Raw genomic sequence first — 26,232 nt, 5'->3', positions numbered from 1 at the left:
CTTATTTTTCCATCCATTTTCCTATCTTAACCTGCATTTGCATTGCACATCTGTTTTTAAAAGCAGTTATTGTCCACTTCAAATCATAATTAGAGTTAAGTCAAGAGTCAAGAGACTCTTAATTAAATTAAACATTTAAACCAAGTTTATAATTCTAACTTTGCAGCAAATTTCCTTCTGACTGGCAAGTTTATTGTACCTGACAAATTTTCAGAAGTAGATGCTCTTCTGACTGAAATGGAGATGCTTCAAATTCCAGAACTCATTGAAGCTGTGAAATCATACAAGAGAAAAATAGGTAAGTCAATGAATGTTACCAAAGGATCTTTTGAAGTAAAATATCCTATATGTAGCAAAGAATTCTGACAATTACAGCTTATATGTTTCAGCATATCAAACAAGGCCAATAAGGAAGATTACTATGTGCAATTTTTATTGAATTAGTTCAGAGACGTCATGAACATTTTAAAAGTTGGTGAGACAAATTATGAACCAAATGACAAATGATTGTTAAGAGTGGAAAATATAAAATCTTAATAGCACATTATAAAAAGAATAAACTTCAACATTTGTGTCAGTGCTCCACTAATGAACCAAAATATTCTCTTATTTTACCGATAAATGGTATTTTAGACTTTTTTACTTTGCCACTTATTTCTGAACTCAATATTTATATTGGTTAGTTGAGATCCATGTTATTTGTAGTTTTTAGACTGCCATTTTTAAAGAATAATGTTCATATTTGTTCAAAACAAATCCTACATCAAAGTTGGCAAGAGCTTTGATAATAAACAATTCAGAATGTCTCTAAGATTTTTGCAGGCAGCTATGTATGGTGAAACTGCGATAGTCTGGCACCCTTGGAATTTTAATTTTGCCAGTCTAGCTGATTTTCTTAACTATTGGATAATACTTATATTATCCCAGCACTTTTTCATTTTTTTACACGTACAAGCTGTATATGTCCCTTGCTCTCCATCATTGATAATTATCCAGTAATGGTGAGCACGGGTCAATTACAGTTTGTATGCTTCAGCTTGTAAAATATAGCCAACCTCACTGATCAGCGGAGAAAGAAGACTTAGTGTAACACTAATGAGTGAGCTTGGCACTAAATCATCAATATTTTTGCATTGGATACTGAATTATCAGTACTTTACTGTGCATAAGTGTAATCCACTATTACGATACCAGAAAGGTTATTATATAATGTTTGCAGTAACTTTATGAGAATCATGCAATGCAAATTGTTTTACATATATAAAACATTAGATGGGTAGCGTTTAAAGTGATTACTTAGCCATAAAACTATTCTTTAACAATTAAAATGATTTTAAACATTGGTACTGAGAGACAATGGCTATTTTCTCCTCAACAGCAAACTGTAAAATTAAACTATTATGTTTAATTATCAATTGCAATCATTAGTAATATAGACCTCGCTTTATTGTAGCTGGTAATTCCAAAGATGCCTTTATCTCTGGCAATTCTGTACATCATTCTGAAGTGGGTTGTGAGTCTGAATGTGCTCCAGCATACAAACCATTGTATGTCCTTGTCCTGGAACTATTAGTGAAATACCCAGATTCAGCACTAGGACAACTTTGTATTGAAAGCAGCCTTGATGGGATGAAGCTCTATATTTTTGGCAATGGAGTTCTTTTTCAACATGTCAGGTACTTGTGTTAGCTTCTCTATTAATTATGATTTGATATACCTGATGCCATGATAAAATACATTTTGTCTACATTTTTCACAACTTTGGCTTTCGATTGAATATTTCATGTTTCAATGAATGCAATTGAATGTACATTTCTGTGATAGAAAAATCAAATAGTATATTGAGCCCATACATTTAGCTTTTACTAGACTAAGTGGGACCCGTTGGGTCCCATGTACACACGGAAGGCTGGTCCCCCAACGTAATATTCCACCTCTCCACCAATTCCAATATTGGTGGCCAGTGGGGGAGGGCTTTCTGGAGCGCTAGTATGGGTGTTGTGGGCCATAGGGACTGGTTTCCAGAGGGCTAGTATGGACATTGTGGGCCAAATGGATTATTGGGCTGGCAGCTCAGTCACTCAGGGCTGGTGGGCTGGCAGCTCAGTCACTCAGGGCTGGTGGGCTGGCAGCTCAGTCACTCAGGGCTGGTGGCTCAGTCATGGCTATTCCTTGAAATTGCATTTCAAGCAGAGTGCAGGCCACCAAATTCAATTTCAGAGCATTTCAAGCAGAGTGCAGGCCACCAAATGAACAGTGACTTCTCTAATTTCCGGTAGCCCTAATTGTCTCCTCCCCTTCTCAGCTCTCCCTCAGTCCTCTGGCTCCTCCTCTTACTTTCTTCTTCCCCCCCCCCCACCCTACATCAGTCTGAAGAAGGGTTTCGGCCCGAAACGTTGCCTATTTCCTTCGCTCCATCGATGCTGCCGCACCCGCTGAGTTACTCCAGCACTTTTGTCTACGTTCTGCATTCCTTGCCTGTTTGTTTGCTACCTATCATTGTGGAGGTCATACGGTTTTTTCACTCATGTGCTCGTTAACTCTTGCCTACACTAAGGTGTAATTTACTGTAGCCAATTAACCTGCAAGTGCATTTTTGTATGCTGGGAGTAAACTGGAGCACTTTGTGGAAACTCATACATTCATGAACATAATAGACAAAATATACACAGAACTTGAAATCAGAATTAATTCCAGGTCCCTGAAGCTATGAAGCAGTTATGGACCTGTCCCACATAGGCGACCTTTTAGGCGAGTGCGTTCGCCACATGGACGCCACATATTCGCTGATGGTCTCTGGTGAGTCTTCTTCATGGTCACGAGGAGTTCCCGCATTCTGGGAACTAGTCGCAGCCTCTGTATGGTCCCCGCAAATTGTTCAACATGTTGAAATTGGTCGCCATGGAGAAAATCGATAATTCTGTAGTCGTAGGTGCAGTTGTAGTGGGTTCACCATGTAGTTATGGGTAGTCGAGGTAGTCGTAGGTAGTTTTAGTTAATTGCCTTTGCTGACCGGTCATTTTCATTGGCTCATTGGGGGAAAAAACGTAAGCAGGAGTTTTCAGAACCAAGGATAGCCGACTGGTAATGCTAAATGTCCGCCGAACTCACTAAGGGGGAATAAAACGGGTCCCCAATTTCCATTTACAAATGCATACTTTGATTGAAATGTGGAATAAACTTGTATATGCCACCAGCATATACATTTATTCAATTTCTGGATATGTGTCCTCTTAAAATTCTGCTGCAAGTTCACCTTATCAGGAAGTGTAAGATTAACCCTATGCCTCTACAATTTTTAATAGGCTGTACATTTCCACGAAATAGAAAGCATGGCGTTAAACCATCTGGCAATATTATTTGTAATAATATAATATGACTGATGTAAAACCAAAATGACCAATGTTAATTCATTCATAGTTCCATTTTAAAGTGTTGTGTCCATAAATTGTTGCTGTTTTCTTTCATCCCTGCTTTTAATTTGTTACCCTAACTGCAAAAAGTTGACATTATTTGTGTCTGTAGAAGCTGGTTAGGGACATGTCGTCTACCTTTGACTGAAGACGTATCTCAAATGTGTGCAGTTTGTGTTTTTCTGGACCGACATGACAGTCTGTATCAGCCCGTAAAGGATGCCATGCGACTTTATCTACAGAAAAGAAAAAGGGAAACACTTGAAACCAGGCTTAAAATAAGTAAGTTCTTCTAAAGTGCAGCAAATTTGAAAGTGGCAAGCTATTTTTGAAGAGCTGTTAATTAAGCATATATGTATCAGAATTTTATAAATAGAAGCAGATGTTAACGAGCTTAAGTTATACTTAAGTTTTACAAAACACTAATTATGCCAAAACTGCAGTATTGTGGCCAATTTGGATCATTGGATTTTATGAGAAATATCAAAGTTTCAGAAAGAGTGCAAAAATCATATACTAGAATGTTTCAAGTGTGAGTTTCAGCTACACAGTTCTAATGAGAAAACTTTCCTTGGATCAAAGAAGGGTGAGGAGATTTGGCAGAATTGTATATGAATGAGCAAGGCGAGCTAGAGTAAATAGAACAAACCGTTCCTATGAGTGGATGGTTGAGGAATTTGATTCAAAGTGAGTATCAAATGATGTAGGATGGGATATGAGACAAAACATTTTTTTATGGTGAGTGGTTATGATCATGCGATAAGGGTGGTGAAAATAGAATTAATCGTGGTATTCAAAGTAGCACTGGATAGGCAGTTGGAAATTCACATGTAGGACATGAGGGAACAAATGGGGAATGTTGCTGACAAGGTTACGTAATATAGGGACTATATGGTTGCCTACTGCCATTATGATTTTATGTATCTTTAATAGAAGTGATTTCTAGCTTTTTATATATTTGCATTTAACAGTAATCGTGACTTTAAATTGATCAAATATTTTTAAGATATATCGGACGATGGTTGGACTGCTGATGTAGACAGCCATACTCTTCACCAGATTGTGAAAGTTTATGTGGGAAATTATTGGTATGCCACTTATCTGAATACTTTCCTAAAGGTACGCTGGTTTAAGTTACTTCCAATTGTCTTGTAGGTCATCTCCGTTAAAATGGCAAATATAAGATGTAACATTTAACAAACATTTTGATTATTCTTTGAGGTATAATCGTATTTTTAGTAGTATTATTTTTACTATTGTGAAACAGAAAAATACCATGCAATGTTACAAAAGTATCTAAGCTGCATATAACGTCGTGATTGGTAGTTCCAAAATGCACTCATTCACTTGTGAGATTCTGTGTAATAATTTAGGACAATACAATTCCGTTATATTCTGCTCCATGTAAGAATACCACAGATATTCAATTCAATTATCAACCTGATAATTTATTAGCCATTTGAGGAGGGTGATACAACAACCTAAAGCCCTTCCTCTATGCTCAATTTTGTACCTAGGAGATTGCCTATTCCGTGGGATATAAATGAGGGAGAATTCACCCTTAAGTTTCAAATTCTCAACCAAAATATTTTAGGTTTTTTTGTGCAAGAACTAAACGTTCCAAATTCCATTCCGGTTTTACATTTTACTCCTCTACTCTTATCTGACACGCTTTGTTCTCCATTTCACCTCTACTCTTTGTCATTTACTCCAGTCATATGCCAGTCATCTCCCCCCTCACCTGAATACACCTACCATTAACCAGGCTTTGCCCTACCCCCACCTCTCTTTGCCAGTTTTCTCCCTCTATTCTATATGAAGATGAGCCCAAACCTAAAACATTGTCTATCCATTCTCTCCACGGATACTGCCGAACCCACTGTTCCTCCAGCACTTTAATTTTTACTTGATTCCAGCATCCGCAGTTCCTTATGTCTAGATCCTGAGGAGTTGCGTTGGCTTTGGAAGTTATGAATATACGCTCCAGTATCTTCTTTGACAAGAACTTTTGAGTTCTTTACCATAAAGATTGGTTGTGGCAGATATCATTGATATATTTAAGGGAGGCTGGATCAGTAAATGGGGAGAAAGAAATATGTTGAAAGGGGGTGGAGAGAAAATGAATAAAATGGGAGGCTTGTGGAGTATGAAGCACAAGGCTCTGGCACATTTTTAGTAGGTTAAAGTGATGGAATTCTATAGAGGTTTCTGCGCAGAGGGTCAGTGAATTTCTGTTATAAACTTTGGTAATGAGACTTTCTGGGGGAATTTCATTCATCAAATTTGTATAGGTATGTGATGGGGAAAAAAGTGAAATAATATAATGTTAAAGAGATCATGTCTTCTTCAAATTTTTGAGCCAAGAATTATAGGTTCTTGAGTGACTATGATTAAGCAATATATAGTGTATCTGATGAGAATGTTGTCTGTTAGTATCCAGAATTGTTGTATAATCGTAACAAAGCACGATGGATTGCATATGGCAAGACACTTTTCATCATTGGAGATGGTCAGATGTTCAGGCATATTATCAACTTCCTGAGATTTGATCAACTGTATATTCCATCAGGATTCAAGTGAGTACATTACATAATAATTTAGCCATTTGAATGTCAAACAATTCAGTGCAATGTTGTATATTTTTCAATGGTTTAACCATTATCTTTCACATCAACACTGAAGTTTGAATCTAACTAATTTAATAGAGTTTGAGTTATGTCCATTTGTCGGCTGTAAGTTTGGGAAATCTCAATCCTTATATCCAAAATGTTAAGCTGCGTAGATTTGCAATACTGATATCATTTTGAGGATAGTGGTCAAAAAGAACAATTATCAACTAATGTTATATGGGGTGCTTCAGGTGATGCAGTATGTGAGTAGCATAAAGGTACTTTGCAAGCTGGCATATTTAATTCGGCAGGCAAACTTGCTGACAGATGTTCAACATGTCTAAAGTGCAGATTAAAGGAGGAATTTGTTTCTACAAAACCCCTTAAAAAGTGTTACCTAATGCTAACTTTTACTTTTACTGGATGTAAAGAAAGATATCTGTCTTGGGAACAAGAAACGGGTAGGGACTTGTGCAGAAAAACTGATTTTTCTGAAAATCTTATGCTTTGGCATATGCTTTACCTAGCAATGTTACAAAATGTTGAGATTTTAAAAATCAAGTCTGTAATTTATCCCATCATATAAAGCATAAAAAGAAGTTTAATTTGACACCTAATTCACTTTCATATCTTCAGTATTAAAAATGTTATGGCCATTTTCATACTCGGAAATTAGCATCTTGTTCCATTTTGCTTTTCCATTGACTTAACACAAAAGCTGTGATTGAGGACAGTCAAAAGCCCATAACTTTCTTAAAAATTAAGAGAACTGAAAGAAATGTTCAGTTATTATAGATTGAGTTAGCATTCTGAAACAAATATGAAACAATCTTACTTAGATGACTTGAAATTAAAGCATATAATTTGTTAGTTACCTAATTGTAGCTAATTATAAAATTCAATTACTAGATCTAAACATCTATCAATTTATTAAGAATAGATTAACATTTTTAAATAGCCTAAGTGTCCAAATAACATTCACACAAGAATTCACAATATAACATAATTTTAAAATCTCATTGTCATGGATTTATAGGCCAAAAGGAATTTAATGTTTAATACCTGCAAATTAATGGCCATTTAAATCATCTTGCCAGTGGGTTTTTTCTGGAACGCGATCAATTGGAACGTTGTGGTTGCGGTGAATTTAAACCCCATATCGGCAGGAAAAATACTGCCGGTTCGTATGGGGGAAAAAATCACCGTTTTGCAACGTAAAATGTGAATTAAAGGCATCTTAAGGAGCACTTTTATACATAAAATAAACGGCTTTCCTTTACCTGTCCTGTACCTGAAATCCGTCCCCGTTGTCGGTGTTGACAGCTTTAGAAGCTGATTTTAAAATTACTCCAGCACTGAACTTGTCAGGCGATTTAAAAAAAAACCACACAGAACGGCCGTCGGAACAATTCTTCAGCAAAAGCTTGCACTCCAACCAAATATATTCCAGGACAAGGTAGGAAAAAAACGCGTTTTAACCCCGCCCCCCCTCAAAGGCACCAAAATCGCGCACATGGCCAGTGGCAGAATTGCAGCGCCGCTTTGTATTGTAACATACCTACTTTACCTGATTCTACTGCTGTCTGAAACTCAGCAGGGCTCTGTTTCCCACGTTGGAAATGGGGCCAAATTTCCCTCACTCCCTGTAAACTCGGTGGGTCCCGTTTCGCACAATCCCTGTAAACTAAACGGGGCCCATTTCCTACGCTCCCCGTAAGATTAGCATATTCTTTGGAAAATGTATTGGACTGCTGTATAACATCTTTAAAAATGCATGGGATATTGATAAGAATAACATTAATAACCTAGAAAATTGCATTCCTGGGTGAAAAAGGTTCCTTTCGTATCGTCTCTAAAACTCTTCCCTCTTACCCAAAATCTAATAGAGTAAATGATTAGATTTATCTTTATATCAGGGTGAGTTATTCGATCTATATTATTTGATAAAATTATTAGCTTTATCCATCCATGGTAAGGGAGAATATTTCTTGTCAATACCACTCATAATTTTATATACCTCAATTGTGTTTCTTCTTGACCTCTGAGCGAAGATCTAGCTTCTCCAGTCTCTCCTTGTAACTGAACTGCTCCATCCCGTGCAATATCCTGGTGATGTTGCATTCTGATGTTGCATGTTGCCTCTGCACCCTGTCCACCCCTCTCACATCTTTCCTATACCTTGGTGATCAGAAATGCACTCAGCCCTCCAACTGAGGTCTGACCAAGGTATTGTAAGTTGGAACAACCTCCCTACTGTAATCAGTGGTTTGACTAATAAAGGCCAGTATTCCATATGCCTTCCGAATGATATTTTCTACCCATGTTGCCAACTTCGGGATCGTTGGAGTACTTTAAGGTCCTCTGTTTTTCAATACTTCTTAAGATCCTGCCATTTATGATGAATATCTTCAGCTCATTTGTGCAGCCAGACTGCATCATCTCATATTTGTTTGGAATGGAATCCATCTGCCATTTATCACCCTATTTCACCAAAACGTTGATATTTTCCTTCTGTCTAAGAACACACTATTAACAACTCCCATGATCTTCGTCTCATCTGTGAACTTACGGATATTGCCTTCACAATCCACCTTAAAATGGATTTATATATGCTACATCACAAAATATATCAGAGGCTTAAATTAATCAGAATGCTAAAGCTATTTACATCCATTGCAGAGAATGGCCTTTACTTTGTCAAGAAATAGAAGACTGTAAAATCCCTGCACTTTCTGAAGCCTTGCAAAATTGTGAACAATACAGGTACAAATTATGAAGAAATAATTCATTTTATTCAATTACAAAAGTCATTTTGTAAATATTATTGCAAAATAATATAACATTACTCTTGTAAAATCAGTATAAATTCAATATTAATTATCTATCAATAAGCATATTTCACAGTTTTTATGCAAACAATATATAGGCATTTATCCTGGTTCTTAACACATGGCACAATTGACAGAAGATTAATCTGACATGAAGTGTTTCTGGGACAATAATAATGGAAGTTACTGCATAATAGAAGTGAGAATTCGACTTGGAAGTCATAGTGTTATATAGAACAGAAATAGGTCCTTCATGACATTCAAGATGTTAATGTTATTTAGTTAAGTTCCACTCAAACTAGGACTTGAGGGCCTTCTGCTTTGTTCATACCATCCAGTTTTTTTCCTGGTTAGTAAGTGGGGTATTCTCCATTGGAAAATACCCACAGGGTATTAAAATATCAAAGGGGTAGAAACTACCATTCGAATTTGCAGTCGCTTTATTTTAGACATTGAACTATTTTATAAACTTATAAAAAGTGAAAAATAAATCAAGAGGATTAACAACCTGCAGACGCTGGAAATCTGAAATAAAACCCAAAATGCTATAAAAAGTTGTGAATCTAATGAATTCTCCACCTTTCAGTAACTGGGTTTTTCTTAACATCACTGGTAATTTCTGCTGGAAGTCTGTTATGCTGGCTTAATTTTTCTTTCTCCATGTGTACAGCCTGACCCGCTGGATGTGTTCCACAGCAGTGCTTTAAGCAACACTTTGCCTATATTTCTTTGCCAACTTTGCCAACTTCTTTGCCTATATTACCACCCTCTAACTGCCATGAAAAGTGAATGGCCTTGAATGGTATCGTTAACTCATTTCTATGGTAACAATGGCCTCGCCCTATTGCAGATATTCCTTTGCCCCATGCCACTTTTTCTGTAACTTAAAACAACCTTTTTCTTCTCCCAGTTCTGACAAAGTCTTCAATCTGAAATGTAATTTCTGTTTATATTTCAGTGCACCTGAGAACTTCAATTTTCATATATTAATTTGTCCTCCCAATTACAAATAAGGATGTGTACTGACTTCATCCAAATACCTTTTCAGGTTAAGATACCCTGTCTTCTTCAATCAATTGAATTTATTACGTGTTAACATAGAAACATAGAAAATAGGTGCAGGAGTAGGCCATTCGGCCCTTCGAGCCTGCACCGCCATTCGATATGATCATGGCTGATCATCCAACTCAGTATCCCATCCCTGCCTTCTCTCCATACCCCCTGATCCCTTTAGCCACAAGGGCCACATCTAACTCCCTCTTAAATATAGCCAATGAACTGGCCTCAACTACCTTCTGTGGCAGAGAATTCCACAGATTCACCACTCTGTGTAAAAAATGATTTTCTCATCTCGGTCCTAAAAGACTTCCCTCTTATCCTTAAACTGTGACCCCTAGTTCTGGACTTCCCCACATCGGGAATAATCTTCCTACATCTAGCCTGTCCAACCCCTTAAGAATTTTGTAAGTTTCTATAAGATCCTCCCTCAATCTTCTGAATTCCAGCATTTCTCGCACAGTAGCTCTGTGCAAGAAATGCTGTAATAAATGCTTACTGGAGCCTGCTTTACTGAAAAAAGCTGCTAGAAGTCTGTCAGTTTATTTCCATAACAGTAATGATCATCTGAAATTAATGGAAGATTGTCTGTGTATTTGATCCCTGTTGAATTTAAGAATTTGGTATGCAGAGAATGAAGTAGAGACTGTCACAGCAGAAGCGGTTGATATTCCTGCAGAAACTGCAATGTCCGTTTCATCCATGGAATTGCATGAAAGCATGGAGGAAAAAGAAAATGTGTTAGATCATGCTACACAACAGGTATCACCAACCCAGTTGTATCGTATCATTATATTTGCCATTACTAATGCCTTTCAGTGGTGTATAAAATATAGTGGCTCAAATACCATTTTCTATTTTTCAGTTGCTGATCTCCCAAGACCTTGTCAACATATATCCAAAAGTTTCATTATAATTTATTTTGTTGGAAAATGTGCTAATTATTTATCTTCAATGTTTTTCCCTTAATGCAAGTGAAGTGAAATAACTTGGGGGGAATTGGAGGGTGGGGGGAGGTTGGGAGAAAGATGGTCACCCAAAACAAAACATCTCAAGTTTACTTTATTTGTTATACTATTTTCCGGAATCCAGAAGTGGCGCCGCTGTTAACAGCTGCGGCTCGCCTGCAATCCGTCTGTCTTTACTTTTTTCTGTTGTTTTTTTTGTCTTGTTTTGGTTAAGTTTTAGTTTGTTGGGTTGTGTTAGAGGGGGGGGGGTGAAACATGTTCTTTGTCTCTTTCTTCGGGGGAATGCGACTTTTTCGTGTCGTATCCCCCTTCTCTGCCTCCGTCTGCGCTGAGGCCTAATGGCGGAGCTGGCGGCCTCCAGCCTGCGACTGACCCGGAGGCAGAGCCAGCCAGGACTTACCAACGAGAGGCTGGCCGTCTTCGGGGCTGAGGCAGCGGTGGCCCGACTTGCTGGTGCGGCGTTCTGGCTTTCGGCGGCGGCCTGGAGCTGATGCAGCGGGGCTCGGAGCTGAGACTGCGGGACCCGGAGCTGGGGCAGCGGCCTGGAGCTGGGGCGGCTGCCCGGAGCTGGGGCGGCGGCCCAGAGCGGAGACTGCGGGACCCGGAGCTGGGGCGGCGGCCCGGAGCGGAGACTGCTGGACCCGGAGCTGGGGCGGCGGCCTGGAGCTGGGGCGGCTGCCCGGAGCTGATGCTGTGGCGGGCCGTCTCGGAGCGGAGACGGCGTTCCGGCTTTCGGCGGCGGCGACATCACCACGGAGGTCCGCTGGACTGGAGGGCGGCATCTCCGGCCTGGATCAATCGCCTCAGCGCAGAGGGAGAACAAGGAGGGAAGAGATGGAGACTAAGACTTTGCCTCCATCACAGTGAGGACGTGCTTGGTGAACTCACTGTGGTGGATGTTTAATTTGTGTTTATTGTATGTTTTGTTTTTATTGGTTCTGTGTATGACTGCAGGCAACATAATTTCGTTCAGACCGAAAGGTCTGAATGACAATAAAGGAATCTAATCTAATCTAATCCTGTATTTAGCAGGGGACATACTGAAGAATTAAAAAAAAGTATCTCTTGCTTACAAAATAGTAAATTGTAATAAACATAGCATTTATTGCAGCATCTTAAGGTACAGAATTCATTTTAAAATGAGGTGTGGTTTAGAGATAGAAAAAATCTCTCAGATTCATGGTGCCATCTACTGGCACTAATATGTTGCACTGCTCATTCAGAGATTTAAAAAAATAATTACCCATATTTTAGGGAATATTTATTATTCTGGCCGAACATCAAGCCTGATGTGCTAGAAATACAATTTCAAAATAATGTGCAGCAAATTGGAAGAAATTCTGAATTCTACCGACTTTTCTACTGATAAGAAGGTAATAATGTATATTTTTGACCGAAACATAAATGGCCGAACATTTGTTACCAGGAATATCTTTGTTCTCACCCAACTGGACATGAAATATAAGCTTAGACCTGTACCTGCAGGGAAAAATAAATATTGTTAAATTGCTCCAAGGCGTTTTTCCACTGACTTCATTTTAATACAATACTGTTCTTATATTTTATCATCTAAAAGATGAGAGATGTTGAGGCTCTGGTTAGGAAAAAGGAGGCATAGGACAGATTGAGGCAAGTGAATCCATTGGCAAGTATAAAAAGTGTACATGTCCACATAAGAAGGCAATCAGGAGGGCAAAAAGAGTCATGAAATGGATCTGGCAGGTAGTCATAAAGTCATTCAGCACGAAATAAACTCTTCTGCCCAACTTGTCCCTGCTGACCAAGATGCCACAACTAAAGTAGTCCCATTTGCCTGTGTTTGGCCCATATCCCTCTAAATCATTCCTATCGATGCACCTGCTAAGTGTCTTTTAAATGCTGTTATTTTACCTGCCTCAACTACCTCCTTTCGCATCTTGTCCCATATATCCAAAATTCTCTGGGTGAAAATGTTGCCTCTCAGGTTCCTATCTCCCCTCTCATCTTAAACCCATAACCTCTAGTTCTTGAATTTCCTACCCTGGTAAAAGACTGTGTATTCACCCTATCAACTCCCCTTATGATTTTATACATCTCTATAAGATCACCCCTTGGACTCCTGCGCTCCATGAAATAAAGTCCTAGTTTGCCTCGATTTGCTAGAGATTAGAGGGATGATGGGGGACCTAATTGAAACTTACCAAATAAGGAAAGGTCTGGATAAAGTGGATGTGATGAAGATGTTTCCACTGGGAATGTCTAGGACCAAAGGGCACAATATCAGACTAAAAGGCCGTACCTTTAGAAAGGAGATGAGCAGGAATTTCTATAGCCAGAGGGCGGTAAATCAGTGGAGTTAATTATCCCAGATGATGGTGGAGGTCAAGTTTTGGGGGATTTTAAAAACAGAGATGACAGGTTCCTGATTAGTAAGGATATCAAAGGGCAGCAGGGTTGAGAGGGAAAGATAGATAAGCACGATTGAATCGCTGAGTAGACTCGATGGGCCGAATTGCCTAATTCTGCTCCTATGACTCATTAGATGTTTCAGTTTGGTATATCAAACCAGGCAGGACTTGCACAGTAAATGGCAAAGGTCTGGAGCGTGTTGTAGAACAGAGATCTGGGAGTACCGTTGCATGGTTACCTGAAAGTGGCATTTTGTATGTTTACCTTCATTGGGAAGCTGGGATATCATGATACAGCTATATAAGTTGTTCGTGAGACCACACTTAAGAGTACTGTGCGTAGTTCTGGTTGTCCAGCTATAGGGAGGATGCCATTAAGTTGTAAAGGGTGCAGAAGAGATTTACCAGGATGTTATCCAGACATACAGGCTTAAATTACAGGGTGCTTAAATAGGCTGGGAACAAAGCATTTTTCTTTGGAACATAGGAGCTGAGGTGTGACCATATTGAAGTATACAAAATCATGAGGATAAAGTAGATGATCACAGCCTTTTTCTCAGGCTAGAGGAGTCTAAATCTAGGGACATAGTCTTATGGAGAGGGGAGAGATTTAGGAGGAATCAAAGGGTCATCCTTTTCACCCAGAGGATAGTCTGTATCTGGAATGAGTTGCCAGAGGAATCGATCGAAGTGGGTACAATGACAACTTTCAAAGGAATTTTGGAAAATGAAACTAGCTCAGAATGCCAACCTTGTCAGCATGGACAAATTGGACTGAAGGGCTTGTTTCCATGGTGTATCACTCTATGACTCAATGATTATATTCATAATGTATACTGGTAATCATTGACACTTTTTCCATTGCTAAAGCATGTGCAATAGTGGGGATTCAATGCATATCCCTAATAGATCTCAAGAAGGTTGGTCTGATATGTTTCTTGTCAAGTCATTAAATAACATAGTTTTCTCTCCATGCCAGGAACATCCTAGTGATGCCAATGCTGAAATAGATCAATGCAGACTGATCAATTTAAACTGGAGCAATAAGACAACTCAGTCACGAAATGTGTCCATGAATCCAGCTTCTAAAAGTTACAATCCAACTCTTTCACCTCGTAAAGCAAGAAAAACTAAATTTAATACAGTTCTTGTTGGAGATAAGCAAATTACTGAGGAATCTTCTGCTTCAGGTAATGAAGTATGTTTGGAAGAATCAGGAAGTCCACCTCGAAAACGGACAGCTAAGCCACATCATAATGGACAGACAGAAACAATGACGTCAGTGGCCAAATTCATTTCACTCGTTAATGGAAGGAAGAATAATAACACAGAGAAAGCTGGACTTTTGTCCAGTACTGTTCCTAAAGGTAAAACACTACAGCCACATTTAATAGTGTAATAAGCTAAGAGACAGATCATTCGATGAACAGTGGCAGATATTCAAACAGCTGATCCATTGCACTGTAGGAATTTATCTCCATTAGAAAGAGGCACTAACTGTGGTTAATAAAGATTAAGGATAATGATAAATTGCAAAGTCAAATATACAAAGTGGCAAGGGCTGCTGATAGGCAGCAGATTGCAAATCTTTAAGGATGCAGCTGTGAATTATTAAAATGATCATAAGGGAGAAAACTGATTTTGATGGAAAATTTGCATGTAATATCCAAACAAGCTTCAAGAGTTTCTAGGTATGAATGTATATAGGAAGAAAACAGCAATGGTAGGTATGGAGCCTCTAGAGAATGAGGCTGGTGAATTAATAACAGGAAACAAAGAAATGGCAGCCATGTTAAATTTTTTGCAATACAGAATTTCGCAACATAACAGACGGGTTAACTAAAAATAATAGGGAGAAATTGATAAAAAATCCCAGTCACCTGGGATAAAGCCGGACAAATCGCCAGGATCCAATGACTTGCACTAAAGGGGTTTTAAAGGAAGTGGTTGCAGCGATAGTGGGCTCATTGGTTGAAAAATTTCAAAATTGGCTAAATTCTAGAGTACTTACCATCCAGAGGGGACTGCGTGGACTTACCATCCGAAACGGGATCCCTCGCCGGGGATCCCTGGAGAAGAGCTCCAGCCGCTGAAGCCGCAGTCTCCGGTAGGGAAGCACCGATTCGGGACTTACCTTCCAGAAGAGAGGGCCCGTACATCTGGCTTCCTGCAGCAGCGACTGCGGGGGTTCATGGCCCCGACCCCGGGGGAACAATGGAGGAGGACTGACTGTACTTTGTGCCCTCCACAACAGTGAAGAATGCTGTGGTGAATGTTTGTGTTAAATTTTATTGTGTATTGTGTTTTCTTTCTGATTGTACCGCTGCTGGCAAGTTCATTTCACTGTACTTTATTGTGTATGAGTTGAATAAATCTGATTGATTGATTGACCAAAAAGCTGAAGAACATCCTATGTGACTTGTTCAAAAATGGAGAAAGAGAGAAGGTGGAGAACTATGACATTTACTTTAATATCTACTGATGTCAAGATGCTAAGAGGCAATAATCATTTAGAAAGCTGAATAAAATCAAACTGTTCAAAATGGTTGTATGAAAAGTAAATCATGTTCGGCAAATTTGCTCAAATTCTGTGAGAATGTGACAGGGAGAGTTGATATAGGCAAATTTCGAGTGTTTCAGTGTTACATCACTGTTGCTTACCATCACAACAGAAGTTTATGCTCTCAGATCAATTCATAATGATTAATATTGGTAAATGTGTTCTTCCCTATGCACGATCTTCAATTTGATGTTTCTGGGTTTTTTTTAGGAAACCAATTTGATAAATCAATGGATTTTAATAATTTTGACAGTTGGCCACACAATACTGGATTCATTATAAAAGTCCACCATCCTCTCCTCCTGGGAAATGATGGCTACTCAGAGTTTTACACAGATAGTGTGTTGTATATGAAATATTCTACAGACGTAGGTACGATAATACTCTCTTACTAATTACTCATGTAAAGTTGCTGTTTTTGGTTTGGTGGATCAAACTTCAGGATCCTTTACTTGATCTCTACTTTGAATTAGCATGACAAAGCTAATTGCCAGTTCTAAAAAACATCTTACTGTATCATACTACTTGTTATGATTAAAAGTAGACATGGGACTATTTAAGAGGTGTTCAAAATTAAGGGTTTTGATAGAAAATAATCCCTCCTACTTGTAAGAGACCCATCATTTATTTATTTGCCTCTGTACTCCACAATTTGAGATTTGTAATAGAAAAAAATCACATGTGGTTAAAGTGCACATTGTCAGATTTTAATAGAGGGTATTTTTAACATTTTGGTTTCACCATGTAGAAATTATAGCAGAGTTTATACATGGTGCCCCCTTTTCAGGGCACCACAGCAATGTTATGTAAATGAAAGTAGTTATGTTTAGTATTTTGTTGCATATCCTTTGCATGCAATGACTGCTTGAAATCTGCGATTCATGGACATCACCAGTTGCTGGGTGTCTTCTCTGGTGATGCTCTGCCAGGCCTGTATTGCAGCCATCTTTAGTTTTCTCTTCAGCATATTAAAGGCATGCTTAATTGTGTTCACATTGGGTGATTGACATGGCCGCTCAAGAATTGACAATTTTTTAGCTATGAAAAACTCCTTTGTTGCTTTAGCAGTATGTTTGGGATGATTGTCTTGCTGTAGAATGAACCTCCAGCCAATGAGTATTGAGGCATTTGTTTGAACTTGAGCAGATAGGATGTGTCTATACACTTCAGAATTCATTATGCTACTACCATCAGCAGTTGTATCATCAGTGAAGATAAGTGAGCCAGTACCTTCAGCAGCCATACATGCCCAGGCCATAACACCCACACCATTGTGTTTCACAGATGAGGTGGTATGCTTTGGATCTTGGGCAGTTCATTCTCTCCTTTGCTCTTGCCTTCACTTTGATATAAGTTAATCTTTGTCTCATTTGTCCACAAGACCTTTTTCCAGAACTGTGCTTGCTCTTTCTTTTAAGTACTTCTTGGCAAACTGTAACCCGACCATCCTATTTTTGCGGCTAACCAGTGGTTTGTATCTTGCAGTGTTGCCTCTGTATTTCTGTTCATGAAGTCTTCTGCGGACAGTGGTCATTGATAAATCCACACCTGACTCCTGAAGAGTGTTTCTAATCTGTCGGACAGGTGTTTGGGGATTTTTCTTTATTATAGAGAGAATTCTTCTCATCAGCTGTGGAGGTCTTCCTTGGTCTGCCAGTCCCTTAGCGATTAGTAAGCTCACCAGTGCTCTCTTTCTTCTTAATGATGTTCCAAACAGTTGATTTTGGTAAGCCTAAGGTTAGGCTGATGTCTCTAACAATTTTATTCTTGTCACTCAGATTCATAATGGCTTCTTTGACTTTCAAGTTCAAGTGAGTTTATTGTCATGTGTCCCTGATAAGACAATGAAATTCTTGCTTTGCTTCAGCATACAGAACATAGTAGGCATTTACTACAAAACAGATCAATGTGTCCATATACCGTAATATAAATATATACACACATGAATAAATAAAATGATAAAGTGCCAATAACAGATAATTTGTTATTAATAATCAGAGTTTTGTCCGAACCAGGTTTAATAGCCTGATGGCTGTGGGGAAGTAGCTATTCCTGAACCTGGTTGTTGCAGTCCTCAGGATCCTGTACCTTCTACCTGAAGGTAGCAGGGAGATGAGTGTGTGGCCAGGATGATGTGGGTCTTTGATGATACTGCCAGCCTTTTTGAGGCAGCGACTGCGATAAATCCCCTCGATGGAAGGAAGGTCAGAGCCGATGATGGACTGGGCAGTGTTTACTACTTCATTGGCATAACTTTGGTCATTATGTTGATAAACAGCAATAAAAGTTTCCAAATGTGTTGGGAAGACTGGAGGAAAGACTAGGTGCTGAGAGCTCTCTTATACCTGCATGAAGGAGGCATTTAAACACACCTGTGCAATTACAAACGCCTGTGGAGCCATGTGTCCCAAACATTATGGTGCCCTGGATGGGGGAGGGGGGGGGGGGGGGGGGAGGGACATTGTAATTTCTACATGGCGAAACACAGCTGTAATTTCTACGTGGCGAAACCAAAATGTATAAAAATACCCTTTAATAAAATCTGACAATATGCACTTTAACCACATGTGATTATTTTTCTATTACAAATCTCAAATTGTGGGGTACAGAGGCAAATAAATAAATGATGGGTCTCAGTCCCAAACATTATGGAGGGCACTGTAGGCAGGAGGCAGATTAGGTCCTGCAAAGAAAATTTAAGGAGTTAGATAGTAGGTTAAAAATGGAACTTCAGGATTGTGACGTCAAGATCATTACCCATACTACATGCTGATGAGGCAATGAACAGAGATATAATGCAGTTGATTACACGGCTAAGGAGCTCATGCAGGCAGGGCGACTTCAGGTATGTAGATCATTGGGCTCTCTCCCATGACAGGTGGTACCTGTACAAGAGGAATAGGTTGCACCTGAACTGCAGGAGATCCAATATCCTCAAAGGGATAGGTACATGGATATGCAGGAATTGGAGGGATATGGATCACATACAGGTAGGAGGGATTATTTGGTGACATGTTCAGCACGGCATTGTGGGCCAAAAGGCTTGTTCCTGTGTTGTACTTTTTTTTAATGCTCTATAATAAAGAAGAAAATTGGATAAATACTTGAAAGGTGAAAATACTGCAAAGCTCTGGGAAAGACAGGAATTACAGGCTGGCTAATTCTGTGCTATTACTTTCAATCATTTATTTTGAGGACAAATACTTAAAGGAGTATATATTTGGTACAAAGGCATGTTTTAAATTCTGTTACATCTAATGATGTGGATGTAAATTGTGTTTAATGCTATCAATTCACCATATTTTTTGTCATTATCTAATTTACGTTACATTAACAATATTCTGCTTTAAAGTTAAGGGCACAACACATTAAATTGAAATGTTTCTTTGCACAAATACTGGTTTCCTTATTTTTCCACAGCTGATGCACAATTTGGTCACTCAGAAAAGAGCCAAATCACAGGTACTATTTTTATTCCATGGGTTAAGCTTGCCTTTTTTGCCTGAAGTGATTTTGGGATGTTCCATTTTAATTCATAAAGTAGGTAAAAGAGACTATTTGCTTATTTTTTTCCCTTTTATAGCTTATGAAATCACTGGTTTTTGCTAGATCCTTGATTCACCCATGCCACAAACTGACTCTGGTTGAGGTAATTGGAAACCACAATTACATTTCTTTAATCTGATTGAAAAAGTTCACTTAAAAGATAGACAAAGTACAAATTCTTAAGACCATACAAAGCTTTAATTTAATGTCTGACGGGTGTGGACCTAGAGACCCAGAGGCAACAGTTTCACGTCTGAATCTCCAGCAGCACACACAGACATACTAGAAAACGCGAGTTTATATACGTACAGAAATAAAACCGATTGCATGATGTAATGTACAAAAACCATCAGCCACCTCCAAATATGGAGTTGTTTTTCACTCTTTGCCAAAAGCCAGTCACCCCAATGGCATCCTCTGGGCCTCTTCTTATCTAATTAACCTCTTCAACTTACATAAAAAACCTTCCAAGAGAGCTGCGAACTTTTCACCTTAAGTTAAAAAAACCCTTGTCACGATGGAAGTTGTCCAAATCCCATCATGCATTACAATTGGCCTTTTACAACAGGAAAGCTTAAATATGACAACAATCAATTAATAACTCACTCTTTCATGATCATCATAATTAATATGAGAGTGACACCTTGGCTAAGCCCTGCCTCTGCTGGAGGACAATTGACATCTTCTCAGAATGGCTACCATTGGAGAATGTACAGGGTCTAGAAACAAACTGAAGTTGAATCTCAAATGGCAACATTGTGACAATCAGTAGCATAATCAGATTGAAAAGTTTGATATTCGTTAACTGGTACACAAATATCAAACCCGAGCAGGAGTAGGCCATTGATGCCTAGTCCACTATTCAATACTTCATGGCTGATTTTTAAAAAACCGCTTATCTGCATTAACCCCAAATTCCTTGATTATGTGAGTATCTAATTTCATATATACCGTAAAATCTCCAATAATTCACCACACTCAGAAGTTTGGTGGTGAATAAAAAGATTTTCTGGACACAAGATGTTATTAATATTAATATCCAAACATATGTCACTTTTTATTTTTTTTAAAGTCACACAATATTTCAATAAAATAGAACATGAACCTGGTAGGTTTAAAGAAGGCAGAACTGAGGCCATGGTAATTTTAATGGGAGCATGGGAAACATTACCCGGTGATCTTGATGCCAAACCATCGGGATTTCTGAATTATTGGATAACAGACTTTTGGAGCTTTACTGTATCTTTGTAATAATTTAAAAGGTCGAAACTTTTCAAAAACTTTTATAGGTTTAGCATCTCTCATCTTTAATTTATCGTATGAAGAAATATTTTATGCCAGGGAATGTAATCATTTTTTGACTGGAATAATTCTGGACTCGTATACTTTGAAGGATCCTCGACAAATAACCTGGGAAATACTGCACCTAGCAAACTTTCTATGGGTATGACATATTAGTACTGTTTCAACAATTTGAAAGAGACAATCACCATTTGTTGTTTTTAAGAAAAAAATGTGCTTTATTCTTAAATTTAAAATGTATCAGTCCAGAAATTAACATAATCCAATCAGGGAATTCCATTTACTTATAATATTGCCAAATACAATTATCAACAAAGTAATGAAAAATAATCTTCAAGCCATTGAGGCTGAGGAATGTTTAAATTTGCAGTGGAAGCATTTAGTAATGTAGATTAGGTAGGGGGGGGGGGGGGGGCTATTTCTGTTGGCAGAGGGACAATGAAAAAAGAATAAATCTGAAAGGTGAGAAATTATTTTATAAGCAGGTTGCATATATAAACATAATTTGAACTACCTGTAAAAGAGTTGATTATAGATTCATTAATGTGGGAGTTAAATGTATATCTGGAAAGTAAGCATTTCCAAGCTACAGGGGAAACAAGCATTATAAAGGTATGACAAGCTGAATCTAAGGGTCTTATTTTCTAATCATGCAAATACATAAAATATAGATGAATGACCTAGCCATTCTAAAAGTACGGAAGAAATGGAATTACGTGTCAAAGTCACTCCTAGACCAAAATACAGTCAGAATTCAAGGCAAAATGTTATCCTGTTACATGTATTTTTTTAATCAATGCACCAAAAACAAATTGATGACATACAGTGTAGGGGTCAGTTAAAATGTTGCTTTTAATATACAAATTGAAGAAATTGTGAAATTATCTGTTTATCTTCACTTGTTTGTTTGTGGGAACCAGCAATGTGCAAGTTAGCTGCTGTGCTTCGTGTGTTACTTTAGTGAAGTGCTTACACCACTTAGGTTTTAAAATGGTTTAGGCGATTCTGAAGTAAACATGTCATTTATCTTTTCTCTTTCTCCTTGCTCTCTTTTGTGCACTTTTTGTTCCAGATTTCCAGGTATCTTATGTATATACTAATAAATGGTTATACATCATCAGTTGTATAATCTGCAATATATGTTGATAGGCAACAATTTCAATGTTGCCTATCAATTGCCTAACAATTTCAATGAATTTGTAGGCCAATAAACATTGTAACTGAATAGTTTTCATTTAAAATGCATCTTATATCTCTTTTTTTTACTTTAAAGACCGAACAAATAACACCGGAAACATTTGTGTCAAAACTGCTAAATCTAAAAACCTTCAAGAACCATAAACAGTTGCATGACAAATTGGTTAAATGGTTAACAGTAAGTAACGACATCTGACCATGAGAGGACATTTAATTTGGTTTGGAATCTCACGTTAAGACATTAGTTTATTATTATCATGAAACAACCGCAGTACAAGTGTAGGAGGTGCACACTTGAGAGGGAAATTAGAAGGGGGTAAAGAAAACATGAGATAGCTTTGGCAGATTTAGTAAAGGAGAATTCAAAGACATTCTACAAGTATATTAAGGGCAAAAGAGTAACTAGAGAGAGAATATTTCTTGTTCGTATTTACCGCAGAGAAAGACATGGATGCTATGGAACTCGGGGAAGGTAATAGTGATGTCTTGAAAAGAGTACACATTACAGGAAGTGCTGGAAATCTTAAAAGCACAAAGGTAGATAAATCCCCAGAACATGTATTTTAGGACTGTATGAAGCATGGTAAGAAATTACAGTGCCACTGATAGGGATATTTGCATCATCAAAGGTCCAGGTAATGTGCTGGAATAATGGAGAATGCCAAATGTTGCGCCTCCAAGAAAGGCTGCAAGGAAAAGCCAAGGTACTACAGCCCAGTGAGCCTTATGTCAGTGGTGGGGAGGGGAATTCTAAGAGACAGGATCTACATGGATTTGGAAAGGCAAGGACTGATTGGGGATAGCTAGCATGGGTTTGTGTGTGGGAAATCATTTCTCACAAATTGGATTTGCATTTTCTGAAGAGGTGATCAAGATTGATGAGGACAGTGTGGTTGATGTTGTCTGCATGGACCTTCACAAGTTGGTCATAGGCTGGTCTGGTAGTTTAGGTCATATGAGATCCAGGACAAGCTAGCCAATTGGATACAAAATTGGCTTGAAGGCAGGAGACAGGGTGGGTGTAGAGGGTTGTATTTCAGCCTGCAAGCCAGTAACAAGGGATTGATGCTGGGTTTACTGCTGGTTATTTATATCAATTATTTGGATGTGAATCCATGTGACATGATTATTAAGTTTGCAGATGATACTGTTCAGTGAAGAACAACTACAACAGCATCATGATCACCTGGGCCAATGGATCAAGGAATGGGAGATAATTCAGATAATTGAGGTGTTATATTTTGGTAAGACAAACCAAGGCAGGACTTATACAGTTGGTGGTAGAAGTCTTGAATCTGTTGTAGAACATAGGGATTCTGGGATTCAGGTACACAGTTCCATGAAAGTGGCAACACAGGTAGAATGGAGAAGAAAAGCTTTGTCAGATTTGTTTTCATCGGTCAGTGTACTAAGGAAGTTGGAATAAGTTATGTAACAGCTGTACAAAATGTTGGTAAGATCACTTTTGGAATACTAGCTTTGGAGAACATAACTTCGCATTTGGAATCTTGGTTACTCTGCTATACGAAATACGTCATTAAACTGGAAAGGGTGCAAAAAAGATTTGCGGATGATACCAGGTTGGGAGGGTTTGAATTGTATGGGGAAGCTGGATGGGCTGGGTATTTCCCACCCTGGATTGTAGGAGGTTATGGGGTAACCTTTAAAAGGTTTATAAAATTATAGATAAGGTGAATAACCACTGCCCTTTTCCCAGGGTAGGCATCTAAACCCAGAGGACATACATTTAAGGCGAGATGGGAAATGTTTAAAAGGGACCTGAGCAGGCACCTATTCACATGATATTAATTTATTACTGTCACATGTACCAAGATACAGTGAAACATTTTGGTGTTAACCAGTCAAATCAAACTGTATACGAGTAGAATCAAACCATACGTAAGTACAACAGGTGGGCAAAACGAAAAATACCAGTGCAGAATATAATGTTATAGCATTAGTTACTGGAAAACGTGCTGATTAAAAACAAGTGCAAGGTCTGTTGGCAGTTTGGGACTATACCCTAGCTTACGTTAAACGATTCAGTGTCTGATAACAGCAGGGAAGAAACAATTTCTGAATCCGGTGGTACATGCTTTCAAGCTTTTATATCTTTACCCAATAGGAACGGGGAGAAAAGGGAATGACCATGGTCAAAATGGCCCTTAACTATATTGGGTGCTCTCCAGAGGCAATGCGAAGTGTAGATGGAGTTGATATGGGCGAGGTTCATCGGAGTGTTAAACTGGACAGTCACAATTCTGTAATTTCTTGTGGTCTTCGGCAGAGCTGTTGCTAAATTGAGTTGCAATGTGACAATAGGAAGCTTTCTATTGGTGCAGATGTGGAACGATCTGCCAGAGGAAGTGGTAGATGTAGGTACAATTACCATGCTTAAAGACATTTGAACAGGTGCTTGGATAGGAAAGGTTTGGAGGCATGTAGGCAAGGTGCATGCAAGTGGGACTAACTCAGTTAAGTAATTTGGTCTACATAGGCGAGTTAGCCTGAAGGGCTTGTTTCCGTCATATATTTAAAAAAAATATTGAACTACTCTGTTTATTATGGTATTTACTGAGTACTATTTTTACATACCTGTAGTGCTGTTGCAAGTAAGAATTTCATTTTTCTGTTTTGGGACATGACAATAAAACACTCTTGACCTTTGACTATAGCTCTCTGACTGTTGTAAACAACAGCTCAATCAACATATTTTGTGAGCTAATCTAGATTGATCTTATATCCCCTCAACAATTCATAACAAATTAGTTGGAATGCATGATGGTTTTGAAATGGGACATCATGTCCAGCCATTTGCTTGAGGTAGCGTGGGTGTGTGCAAAATATCAGTGGAAATAAAAGTGGTCATTTATCTGTGGTAGGGACTTCTCATCATAATTATGCCAATGTTACTCACTAAACCTCAGAAAACTGAAATATAAACTGAAAATGTTCAACACGTCAGGCACGATATATGGAGAGCAAGAAACAGAGTTCCTGTTTCAGGTTTGGTCCTCAACGTTAACTGTTTCCCACGCATGATTTGGGGTGCATTTCCTTGAATTTCTGTTTTTATTTATCTTTTCTGCTTTAGTCTGTGGTATACTTGCAAACAAATAAATATATTTATATCATTTGAATTGTCTATATCCTTAAATCATAATTGAAGTATGGTTGTGCTCAATAATGCAGTTATTTGGAGCAGACTATAGCTTAGAAAACTTAGAATATTTTTGATCGAATTAAAATTAAATTCATAGTGAAATAGATCAGCTTGCCTATTACAATAAACAACTTTTATGATTTTGTATTTTTTTTCAAATCAGTATTTACTGATAAATCTCAGTGACAAATGTCTTATTTTAATTTGTGTATTTGATCTTTTTGATAAAAAAAGGGAACAGTATAGTGTACAAAGATTTTCTGAAGGTGTTTGATAATTTGGTTTTATGACGTTAGAAAAAAAAAAACAGCCTTGCAAGAGAAATTGGGGCAGCATATACTATTGGTTGCCACTTTGAAAGTAAAGTTAGTTCATTGTTCTGTTTAGATTAGCAGAGGATTAGAATGTCAAATTCCAGGCGGATCTTTGTTTTTGGTGTACATTAGTGATTTAAGTGAAGGCATGGCAATCCTGATCAAAATTTGCTGATAAAGTAAAAGTAGAAGTTATGGTAATCAGGAAGCATTGTAGGAAATTATGAAGGGATTGCAAGTGGAACAAATCTATTTTCTTTAATTAGTTGATGATAAGGATCCATTCATTTGAAATTATTTTGAGTCAGCAGACTGTCAGATGATACAAATGGTACAAATATTTTCTGGTCATACATTTTTTTAGTCATGTATTTTGTGAAGGAAATGTAATGTTTATAAGGATTAATGCAAAATATTGCTTGATAACGAAACAAACAACACATTGAAGAGTGTAGAATGTAATCAGCCTGCCAGTTTAAGTTTTTAAAACTTAAAATAACTTTCCTTGTGTTTTATAGTTGACATTGCCATTTGCTCGGAAGTATAGCCACTGCATGGAGCTACTGTTGAAGAAAGGATATTATAAATCAGTCTCATTTCCTGTGTTAGGGAACTAATTTGAAACATTCCCAGCAAATGAATCTGATTTCATTGTAATAATTATATACAGTGATATACTGCCAATATTTTAAAACTTTAAATCATCAATATTGTGGTCAGTGCAATGATACTCTAATCCAGTGGTTCCCAACCTTTTTTTGGCCATGCCCCACCCAATCACCTCTAAAATCCTGATGCCCCCCCCCCCCATATTTTAGCACGAGCAGACAAAGAAATAATTCTCAGAAAATGGAATTTACTCAAAATAACATCTGAAACATAAACTACA

The 26,232-nt window shown here is 38.1% G+C and overlaps 1 protein-coding gene across 1 annotated transcript in view; it reads left to right on the top strand.

The window, feature by feature from the left end:
• kctd19 (potassium channel tetramerization domain containing 19) overlaps positions 1 to 26,019 on the top strand; it is a 32,442-nt gene extending 6,423 nt beyond the window's left edge. Inside the window, exons 4-17 of the mRNA XM_033036469.1 lie at positions 167 to 298; positions 1,508 to 1,676; positions 3,526 to 3,695; positions 4,420 to 4,532; positions 5,847 to 5,989; positions 8,702 to 8,785; positions 10,524 to 10,668; positions 14,241 to 14,628; positions 16,032 to 16,193; positions 19,242 to 19,321; positions 19,405 to 19,470; positions 20,590 to 20,811; positions 21,943 to 22,044; positions 25,862 to 26,019. Coding sequence (XP_032892360.1) covers positions 167 to 298; positions 1,508 to 1,676; positions 3,526 to 3,695; positions 4,420 to 4,532; positions 5,847 to 5,989; positions 8,702 to 8,785; positions 10,524 to 10,668; positions 14,241 to 14,628; positions 16,032 to 16,193; positions 19,242 to 19,321; positions 19,405 to 19,470; positions 20,590 to 20,811; positions 21,943 to 22,044; positions 25,862 to 25,960 — 2,075 coding nt within the window. The 3' untranslated portion in view covers positions 25,961 to 26,019. The remainder of the gene's footprint in view (positions 1 to 166; positions 299 to 1,507; positions 1,677 to 3,525; positions 3,696 to 4,419; positions 4,533 to 5,846; positions 5,990 to 8,701; positions 8,786 to 10,523; positions 10,669 to 14,240; positions 14,629 to 16,031; positions 16,194 to 19,241; positions 19,322 to 19,404; positions 19,471 to 20,589; positions 20,812 to 21,942; positions 22,045 to 25,861) is intronic.
• Positions 26,020 to 26,232: the final 213 nt, after the last annotated feature.

This window comes from Amblyraja radiata, chromosome 17, assembly GCF_010909765.2.
Source record: "Amblyraja radiata isolate CabotCenter1 chromosome 17, sAmbRad1.1.pri, whole genome shotgun sequence".
Taxonomy (NCBI): Eukaryota; Metazoa; Chordata; class Chondrichthyes; order Rajiformes; family Rajidae; genus Amblyraja; species Amblyraja radiata.
Note: the sequence above shows the minus strand (reverse complement) of the source record. Positions and strands in the feature narration are given on the sequence as shown.